The sequence below is a fragment of the Diabrotica undecimpunctata genome, chromosome 8 (genome assembly GCF_040954645.1).
Source record: "Diabrotica undecimpunctata isolate CICGRU chromosome 8, icDiaUnde3, whole genome shotgun sequence".
Taxonomy (NCBI): Eukaryota; Metazoa; Arthropoda; class Insecta; order Coleoptera; family Chrysomelidae; genus Diabrotica; species Diabrotica undecimpunctata.
Genome location: NC_092810.1, coordinates 134,149,136 through 134,160,419, shown reverse-complemented (window position 1 = coordinate 134,160,419; position 11,284 = coordinate 134,149,136). Strand labels below are relative to the sequence as shown.

General features: G+C 31.5%; 1 protein-coding gene across 1 annotated transcript in view; it reads left to right on the top strand.

The window, feature by feature from the left end:
• The first annotated feature begins 763 nt into the window (after positions 1-763).
• The window catches only part of LOC140449129 (venom carboxylesterase-6-like), a 61,987-nt gene continuing 51,466 nt past the window's right edge, over positions 764-11,284 (top strand). The window contains exons 1-2 of the mRNA XM_072542274.1: positions 764-1,288; positions 8,276-8,398. Of these exons, the coding sequence (XP_072398375.1) occupies positions 764-1,288; positions 8,276-8,398 (648 nt within the window). The remainder of the gene's footprint in view (positions 1,289-8,275; positions 8,399-11,284) is intronic.

Here is an 11,284-nt window from a genome sequence, read left to right as displayed (position 1 = left end):
AGCAGGCAAATCAAGAAGAGATCGGATACTAAATGAGAGAATACGAGAAATGATAGGAGTCAAGCATACAATAGTTGATGACATAAAAACAAAACAGGTAATATGGTACGGCCATGTACAGATAATGCCAGATGACAGGATTCCGAAACAGATTTTGACGTGGACACCACAAGGAAGAAGAAAAAGAGGAAGGCCGAGATGAAGCTGGAGAGAGGGAATTGAAAAAGAACTAGAGGAAAGAGAAATCCCTCCAGACCTATGGTTAAATAGAGAAGAATGGCGGTTAGGAGGCGGAAGGCGTCGGAAAACGCTGTAAACCGATAGTAGTAGTAGCTAGAAATCTAAGAAGGTCGTAAATTAGTAACCACCCAAGTCATTAGCAAGCCCGGTCGACCCTATTGAAATATTTTAATCCGCTTATCTGTAATTCGAAAAATAGGTAATGAAAACAGTAATAACTAAACCACAATAATCCCCTCATTACGGATTTTTGGAAAGTTTGTATTTGCCTCATTATAAAGGTTGGGGGGAGAATTACCGAATACTAAATATAAAAACAAATGCATAATATTTGTATATTGTTAGTTTGAGAGATTGTTTAGTCCAGAACGTAAGAACTTTTAATAATGGAAAATTTTGAAGTGATTAAAACCACCAAGGGAAAACCTTCTGCTCTTCACGCTGGATATCAGTATCGAAAATATAGGAAGATGTTGTAACTTGGGTATGTGTAAAAGAACGTTACCACAACTGTAAAGGGAGGATGAAGACAAAACTGACGGAATTACTCGAAGTCAACCAACACACCTGTGTCCCCGATGTAGCTCTCTTAGAAGTAAAAAAGGCTACGTACATTTCAAAAAAGAGAGCTCGAGAAGAAGACACTCTAACCTCGGATATTTACAGGAAAGAGTTTGAAAAACTATTTACAAAAGGACTCGATTTTGCGAGTAAAGTTCCTTTGTATGCCTCACGTAAGTCTACATTTTGTCGTTCAAGACATTTACAAACTGGTGTCGGACCAGAACCAGCGTCGTCTATTGAACTAGATATCCCACTGGAAATGTTGACAATATTAGACGATGGTCAGAGTTTTTTGTGTTTTGACGACACTGAAGAAGGAGCAAGAATTTTATGTTTTTTGACTTCGAAAGCAAAGGAAACGTTAGCAACAAAAACAGATTTTTTTGTCGACGGCACATTTAAGAGCTCCTCCAAACAGTTTACACAAATATATACCATGCATGTTGATATGGGCAGCACTGACGACGAAACAAGACTTGTTCCTGTGTTGTATGCACTTCTACCAAACAAACAAAAATGAAAACGTATAGAAGGCTGTTTACAATACTGACAAAAAAACTAGGCAGGTGGAAACCAACAAAAGGGACGCTTGATTTTAAAGATGTTGTTATTCAAGCTCCCAAAACTGTTTTCCCAGATGTTAGACTGCATGGATGCAACTACCATTTTAATCAGTCAATAAATTTAATTTTCAACATAAATTGTGGCTTATTTCCCATTAAAATAGTAAATTGCATAAGATGCCACAAAGAAATAGCTTCAGAACAATATTTTATTTATGTGACACTAAGGTTTATTAAATCAACTATCTTCATTTTTTTTTAAATTAGTGCACATAATTCCAGTAAACTCTCAAAAGAAGCAAGATTTTTTATATCAAAATAATTTTTGCCGTAATAAAATTATTAGTAAACATTTTCTTCTCTTATCAACGTCTATGGTAAATATTATTTAAATCTTACAAAAATTTGGTTATAGAATTATTCATGTGATAGTAGTAGACAAAGGTATAAATATTATTTGTTTACTAGGCAAATACCGCACATGCAACGGTAAAATCAACATATTTTGCAAATGCAACGATAATAGCGTTTTTGGTCATGCGTGTTATAATTTACAGAGAGATTTGCAAAAAAGCAGTTTTTTTTGCACTAATTCATAAATTTTATTAATTTTTTTATTAACAAATTAAAATAATAAAAAAAATAAAATAAAATAAAACTTGCCCTATGAATGATGCTAGACAGATTTAGAAAATTTCGTAGGATTCTTTAAGACTTAAACTATCTCAGAAGTTAAATGCATATTGCGTTTTCATCGAAATTATTTACAAAATAAACGTTTGAAAAAGGGGTATGTTTTTTACTTATAAATAATTGTAATAACTTTTATATTTTTTAAGCTACAGACTTATACGTGCAACCATTGGATAGCTGGTAAAAAAACTCACATTAAAAAAAACCTATGACCAATAGGAATAAAGTTAGCGACTATTTTTTTAAAAATCATATCTCCATTGTTTATAAACATTAAGAAGTAAAATTTGTACAAATTTTGAATGAAAATCTAAACTTTATATTGAAACATATCTATAAAATTCATCAAATTTTTCGAAACTTACAGCTTTTCGAAACGAAGTTACTTTCGAAAAATCGACATAGGAAAGTGGAGGGGAAACTGTTTCAGCTCCACGCTCCAAAATTTCGTCGTGTGTAGTGGCTTTAGAAAGCAATATACTGATACTTCTTTGAGTAAAATATTTTGTGTATTTTGAACAAAAAAGTTTCAAGTAAACGTATTTAATTACTTTTTGATTGAAAATTGTACGTAATATTTAAAACTATCGAATAAATAATTAATTATAATAAATAATTATAAAAAAACACAACGATACACTTTCTTTAAATGATTTAAGATACTTACAATTCAGCAGAAATATCTACCAGCCACCAACTAAAGGTGCAGCCAAACAGCATGTTCTTCGGGTTTACTATCAATTACAAATGTGGTTAGGTAATAAGTTAGATGCTTTTGTCTTTAATTTATACTCTAGATAATTTAATTCCCGAAGAGACATTAAAGCACATTACATGCAAATGCGCCAGTACAGGTTGCAAAACTACTAGATGTGGGTGCAGAAAACGTGGTTTGAATTGTACGAACTTGTGCATAAATTGTACTGAGAAAGAAGTAGAGGAGAAAATATGCTGCAACCTCGGTACAGTTACGTTTGACGACGACAGTGATTCTAAATATGTATATTTAGAGACTAATTTAATAAATGAAGACAAACAACCTGCAACAAAAAGGTTCAGAGCTGACAGTGAAGTCGAATGAATGGACCAATTTTTAACTTTTAAACCAATGTATGTAAATAAAATAAAAAAGTAAAGTTTAATAAACATTGCAAAATTTAATAAGACAGGTGATGAAAAAATCGACTTATTTTATCAAAACAGTAACGCAGATTAGATTAATATTGTATGTCATATTTGTACGAAAAATAGAATAAAAATCAATATTGTGAATTATAAATAATATAAGGATAATAATATTCCTTCTATTCATAATAACGAATATAAGGAATATAATATTATAATGTGTAAAAAATTACCTGAAATTTAATTTATAAAATATATAAGTATTATTACATCATTTATATAAAATGAAAAAAAAAAATATGTTGATTTTCCGGGATTTTCCGAGATTTCCGAGAGGTGGTGGGGTGAAAATTATGTCATCCTTATTATTACTGCGATATTGGACTCAATTTTTCCGAGGTTTCCCATATATTCCGGCCAGTGAAAACTATGTAGTTATTCATATTTCGACGAGCTATCCCAGAATAAAAAAAGAGGCTTCTAGCTGCAATGGAAGCCGAGATAATGTAAATTTTTCCTACGTGTTTCAATTTGAAGTTCCGATGTCGAAAAAAAAAACGAAGCTGAAACAGTTATGCTCTTTACTTTTCTATGACGATCTTCCGAAAGTACCTTCGTTTCGAAAGGCTGTAAGTTTCGAAAAATTGGATGAATTTTATAGCTATAAGTTTCAATATAAAGTTTAGATTTTCATTTAAAATTTGTGCAAATTTTACTTCTTAATGTTTATAAACAATAGAGATACGATTTTTTAAAAAATAGTCGCTAACTTCGTTCCTGTTGGTCATAGGTTTTTTTAATGTGAGTTTTTTTACCAGCTATCCAATGTTTGTACGTGTACAACTCTGTAGCTTGAAAAATATAAAAGGTATTACAATTGTTTATAAGTAAAAAACATACACCCTTTTCAAACGTTTATTTTGTAAATAATTTCGATGAAAACGCAATATGCATTTAACTTCTGAGATGGTTTAAGTCTTAAAGAATCCTATGAAATTTGCTAAACGTGTCATCGCATCATTCATACGGCAAGTTCAATAGTTTAAATAATTAGCCTCATGGATAAATAAATTAAATAACTTTTAAACTATTTGACCGATCGCGGGAAATTTCGCACAAATTTAAAAAACGGTAATTTTAAAAATTACCGTAAAATTTTATTTTGTTAATAAAAAGATTAATAAAATTTATAAATTAGTGCAAAAAACTGCTTTTTTGCAAATATCTCTGTAAATTATTTATAAATTTTAATTGAAAAGCGGGAAAATAAAGATATTCTTGATATAAAAAAATAATATAAATATTGTTTATTTAAAATATAAGGGAAAAAACTTATAGACAAAAAATTAAATTGTGAGCATAAATTATTGTTTAAAAAAAAACGCAAGGTAAAAATACAAGTACCTTTTCATCTATTCGTCATCTAGTAACCCCCACCTATGTCTTAAAACTTTCAGATATCTGCGAAACATTTTTCGACCTTTTTTTAACCAGACTGGGCTATTGGTTTTCCGTCTAATCCATTCTATTCTTTTTCGATCTCTCTTTGTTATACCTAGTATGCATCGCTCCATTGAAATTTAAGTGACTTTGATTTTCGATATTAACTGTTTCTTTAGTGTCCAAGTTTTGCAGCCGTATGTCATGATTGGTAGTATACACTGATCGAATGCTTTGTTCTTTAAGTGGATTGGCATCTTCGATTTGAATATAACTAAATTTGTACCAAAATATGTCCAAGCTAATTTCATTCTTCTGTTGATTTCTGGAAGTAAGGAGCCAGATTTATGTATTAATTGTCCCAAGTATACATACTAATCTACTGTCTCAAGTGCAGTGTTGTTTCTTATTACATCTTGGACTTTCACTAACTCGTTGTACATGGTTTTTATTTTTGTCAAGTTCATTTTTAAGCCAACTTCATTGCTAGCTGCATTTAGGTCGCTTATAAGGGCTTGTAGTTCTGCAGGATTATTACCAACCAGAACGATGTCGACTGCAAATCTTAGATGGCTGAGGTATTCTCCATCAATGGATATTCCTTTGTTCTGCCAGTTTATTTTTCTGAATATATTTTCTAGAGTTGTTGTGAAGAGCTTTGGTGATATTGCGTCTCCTTGTCGGAAGCCTCTGTTAGTGGGAAATTCTGAAGTGTTCTCATAAATTTTTACCTTAGCTTTTGCTTGTCTGTATATATTTGCTAAAATTTTTATATACGGTTTGTCAATGCTTTGGTTGCCCAAATCTTCTATTACTGCCTTGGGATATATAAAATTGAAAGCCTTCTCGAAATCTATGAAGGTTAATGTTAGCGGTATTTCATATTCTTTAGCTCAACTCATTAGTTCTCGAAGTGTATGAGCACTTCTGAAGCCAGCTTGTTCTCTTGGCTGTGCAGCATCTAATGCGTTTGTTAATCTGTTGATGATCTTTGTGAGTATCTTGTATACGATTGGTAGTAGACTTATAGGTCTGTAGTTTTTGATATCCTCTTTGCTACCTTTCTTATGAATGAGAATTATGTTTGCTGTATTCCAGTACTCTGGTATGCATCTCGATCTTAGGCATTCCGTAAATATGCCTGCTAAGATTTTCCTGGTTTCATTGCCAGCGTATTTAAGCAGTTCCACTGTTTTACAATCTATTCCAGCTGCTTTACCGCTTTTCATTTTTGTAATTGTTGATTCTACTTCTTCCGGAAGGACTTCTGATACATCTTCTTGGTTACTGATTATTTCTTTAAGTGTGTTAGGGGCTTTGTATAGTTCGCTGTAGAATTTAGTCACGAGTTGTATTATTTCATTTCTGTCTGTAATTCTGGTGTTCTCGTTTGTTAGAGCAACGATTTGCTTCTTCCAAATAATAAACAAATAGTTTCTCTATTATAACAGCTATGGAAGCGTATTTTGCAGTACTTCCAGATTCTCACCTAACGGATGGAATTCATAAGATATAGTATTTATATATATATAAATATATATATATATATATATATATATATATATATATATATAAATATATATTATATACTATATACCTATTAATACTGTTGATTATTACGTCCTAGCCTTATATAGGAGGAAAAAATTGAGTGGAGTGACTCTAGATGGCAATTGGTGAAGGGCAAAATCACTAGTTATTCAATATATTATTATTTTTATTTCTAGCGGCACCTATTAACGTATCAACAAAGTAATTACTTGTAACAGATCCGTCAAAGTCAAACTAAATATTCAAATTAATAATAAAATATAAGTAAATCACTTAATAGTAAATTTAATTATTATTATTATTATTATTCGTCAAATGATAAGATTAGAACAGCTATAGAAGCGTATTTTGCATTCTCACCTAAAGCCGCGTTTACACGATGACAATTTGGCGAGACAATTGTCTTAAGACAACTGACTGGCATGAAATTATTGTCTTCGTCTAAACACTTCAGGCCAATTGCCTTGCCAACTGCCCTCACAATTGGCCCAAAATTCAGTTGTCTCCGGGAGTAGACTGAGGACAATGAGCTGCGCCTAGTGAGGCCCCCACCACTAGAAATCTCAATTGTCGCGACAATTGGCGCCGTGTAAAAGGTGTAGGCCAGTAGTGCTGTCTTGTTTTTTGCCAGTTCCCTCACCGGACACAACAGATGACGAGCAGTCGGCCATCTTTTAGCTGTCTACTGCCATGGCAATAACTAGTTGGCCCCGTATAAACATCTTCTCGTTCAATTGGACTGGCCTCCGACAATCCGCAAGTACGTGATGACAATTGTAGAATGACAATTGTCTCGCCAATTGTCATCGTGTAAACGCGGCTTAAGGGATGGAATTCATAAATTGAAAGTGTATTGATATTCTGGGAGACTATACTGAATAATAAACTGTATTTCAAACTATAAAATTGTATTTTTCTCATCGAAACGCAACATTTATTGAATAGCCTATTAGATTATAGATAGGTTTTGATATCTATGTTTTTTATCTAGTTGATCTCTTTTGTTAGTTGTTTGTTATTGACTTAAATCTTTTGCTTTTTAAATCTCGGCATTTGAATCATATAATCTTAAATAATAAAATAAAATCTTATTTTTGTTTTCTAATACAGGATACTTACTTAATACTAAAATAAATATACAAGCCTATTTATACTACCGCACCATCAAACAGGACGTTTAAATTAAAAAATACCTTACTTAGTTTATTCATTCCGGTTGCGATAAAAATTTATAAAAAAATATGCTCTCAAACAATAGAATATATTACTTAGGATTAGGTCTGAATATTTTATTTCAAACGATAATTGTAAGTATTAATATTTTAAATTATTATCATTATTATCTTTGTCTTTATAATTTCTTCATTTAACTAATTTCATTTCTTCTTAAGTTCCTCTTTTGGGTCATACCAATATCAACCACCATTACCGACATGTTACGCTAAGCGTCTCCCTGAGTTTTTCTTCTGTCTTTCTTTCTTACTCCTTCATGGGGGAAAACATTCCATATTTAACTTCAGGGAGTGCTTTACGGTTTTTCTAAGTCCTAAACCCTAAAATCTTTCGTTGTTGTCGAATCTTGGAATCTAAATCCATGATTAGTAACTATTATATTGTAGCTTACCTTTATGCCCTTGGTCATTATTCGGCTCATCATTTTGGCTCAATTATTTATCCTAAAGACAAAAGGGTGCTTCTAATTATCGGTTCTTTTACCCGAAATTTGGTTTCTTTTAACATGGCGACTTTCTTTGCGACATTTTTGGAACTGGTGAATTGCCTCTCAAAAAACTTTTAATATACATTTTATTAGATTTCCGAGAATATTTTGGATGTAGTTCTGAACATTTATGTTTGTTAACTCTGTCTGCTAGCATTAAATTTTTCGTCTTTTACTATGTACTCGGTGAATTCTGTTTCATTAATTTTAGAATTATAAATAAAATGTCCACTAGATATATTATTGATATTACTGAAATCAAACCTTCCTATTTGTTTGAATCAATGGCAAGATTAGACTGTAACTCCAAATAGTAATCCTGCTATTCCTGTGCCTCTACTTGTATATATACTTCTACTCAATTAACAAATTATTTTAGTGTATTGAAGTGGACACAGAAGAGGGAAGAATTTTAGGACGCACATATTCAACTGCGTATGGAGGTAATATATGCTATGCATTTCAAGGAATACCCTTTGCAGAACCACCTGAACGATTTGAGGTAAGGACCAATCTGAGACATTAAGGTTATTAACAACATAATCATTGTTATTTAATTAACGAGATATTAATTTCTTTTAAATTTTACATATAAGTACTTAACCGTTAAATTAGTATCATACACATTGCGGATAGAAATATTTATGAGTAAGATTTGTGTATTCCGTCCTGAGTTTATTAAGTCTTGTTCCTGATTTGAAATAAGGTTCGATTCCAGGTTTAACTTTACGTAGTTATAAATTGGATAGTCTCACTCTTAGTAAACTTAGTCATCACTTTTGATACATGCACCATAATTTTACTTATAAAAGCTGTCAGAGCCAAAAAACTGCTTCTTCATCATCATACTGCTAAGATAGAATAAAGGGATACTCAAAGGAACTACATTTCTAAATTTTATTTGTTAATATTAATAAATTATTCGTTTAATACATACCAAGCAATATCTTAAAGCGTAGAATACCTAGCCAGCAAATATTATTTCATAAAGAGAAGAATGAAGGCGAGTCTCAAGCACCCAAAAACTGGAGCCACCCAGGTAAGTATAGAAGGCCTCTGCAGTAATTTACTCGATCTACCAGGATTGAAGATTATGGCGATGTACCTCCCGCGCGTCATATGAAAAAAATTATTGCAAAAAATCCTAGAAAAAAAATACCAGACATTAAAACCAATGGAAGACAACCTAGCTTATAGAAAAAGATAATGAGTTTTAAAACCTAGAATATGCATGGTATGTATTCGGACTAAGCTAGATAAGGTGCTAAAAGAAATTAAGGGATTTAAATTAAATTAGATAAAATTTTGTTCAATTTTGTAGGGGAGCAGAAAAAAAAACAGAAAATTAACCTAGGTATACTGATAAAGAAAATCCTATCACAAAATATTAAAACATGTATAACTTTAGGCATGCCCTTTTAGACACATCGCATCGTATTGGACACAACTGCACCTTTTAAGGATGAGGTAAAGGATAATTTTACGACGGATTAACTGACTTAAAAGAGAATATTGTAACCAGGAAGGAAGTACTTCTACTAGTTGTCTTAAATTCTGAAAGCAAATAGCAAAGAGGTCGGTCCATTTTGAGAATAAAAGCGATAAATTAAAGTATAAGTTTTGGAATCATATGAACCTAAAGGTAATGAATCGACATCAGTACAAGAAAATCCATCTCAACTAACTAGAAATTTGAACTTAATAACCGATTAGTTTATATGCAAGGTAAACTCCAAATTGAAGCCTAATTACTTTAGGGTTTATCTAGGAGCAGAGTGTGAATCTGATAACCATTTACTTAAAGCGTTATTAATATTTACATTTAAAGGAAACCAACGACGAAATTAATATGAAAGTTCAATAATACTGCAAGACATTTCAACGAAAAGTACTAGAATACCAGGTTTTGAAAAAAGTCTACCCATTTTCTGTATTGAATGAATTTGAATTTAAAATTAAACAATATTTGTTAATCTATTTGAGAAGCGCATAGTAAAAAGAACAGACATGGATGTAGAATAAAGAAATTAAAGCTCCTGGGGGGAAGAAGAAAAATATATATGTATAAATAGCTAACACTACAGCACATTTAGGAAAGATAACATTACAACAGCTTAAATAACGAAGTAATAAAGGAGTGAATAAAGCTAAAAATTAGATGTGAAGCAAAGCCTGAGATAACGCAGAGAATTTTTGGGTAACGCAAGAAGTAAAGAAGCGTAGAAAATAAATAATTGTAGAATAACACATAGTAAAGAACGCTAGTATATTACTACAATATTTACTACAATAATTAATTTCAGATTATAATGTAGCATTGTTTGTTATCAATGTATTTTTTTTTTTGGAAACAGCAAAAAACAATATTTTGTTTTATTCCCAGTGGCGTTCCTTAGTGTATTTTAGTTCAGTGAATAAATATTTATTGTAATTCCATGTTACTTGACAAAGTTCATAATTTTAGTGAACCCTGTAGAAATAAATATTCAAGTGATTACATCGTTGCAATGACGATAAGGAGACCTTTCAAATGAGCTGTCGCGTGCCCTCGGTTTGTATTAAAAAAATCGTCGATTACGTCATTACGCCGAAACTGATGACGTAATGTCCAACACATATATTATGTCAGTTGCTGGTCATTCAAAAATTAAAATTGACGTGTTTTAAGATTTTGTTTTAAAGTCATCTGTTTCTGAAAGAATGAATTTATTCCATACATTTGCATCATACTGTATATTGTGTAGACATTAAATCAAACTCATTACGTTTTTCCCTTTCATTTTCACCAAACTAATTATATTATTATTTTGGAATAAAGCCGATATAACAATGCTATTGATATAGAGAGTTTCAGTACAATAATTGGCAGTGATGCTGAAGAGAACTAATAGAAGAGATAGACTCGTACTTTCTAGCGAACAACCTTTTAATAGCCAATATCTTTTTTGAACAACAACCCAGAGGGTACATTCATAAAACTCACCTGAATATAGAGGAGAAAAAAAAGCCAGGAATCAAATTGACTTCACGTATATAAAATCCATAAAAACCTATCCTGAAGAAGCAATCTATATACAATTCAATTGTACCGAAGTTTAGACTCAAAAGATTGAGAATAAATAAAAACGATAGTGAACCCAATACGACATGGAAAAATAGGGAAGGAAAAATGGAGAAATAAAAAAAAATTAATTCCTTTAAAAATAAAAACATCAAAGATTTAAGAAGAAGATATTTGCATTTATGAAAAACGACAGGAAGGGGTATTGGATATTAAAAACAATCATGGACCTAACGAATAGGAGAAAAACAAAAAAATGCAACTCATTGATTTCTGAGGAGCAATCGCCATTGTTGGTTCTCAGGGGGACCAACTATAGAAATCTGT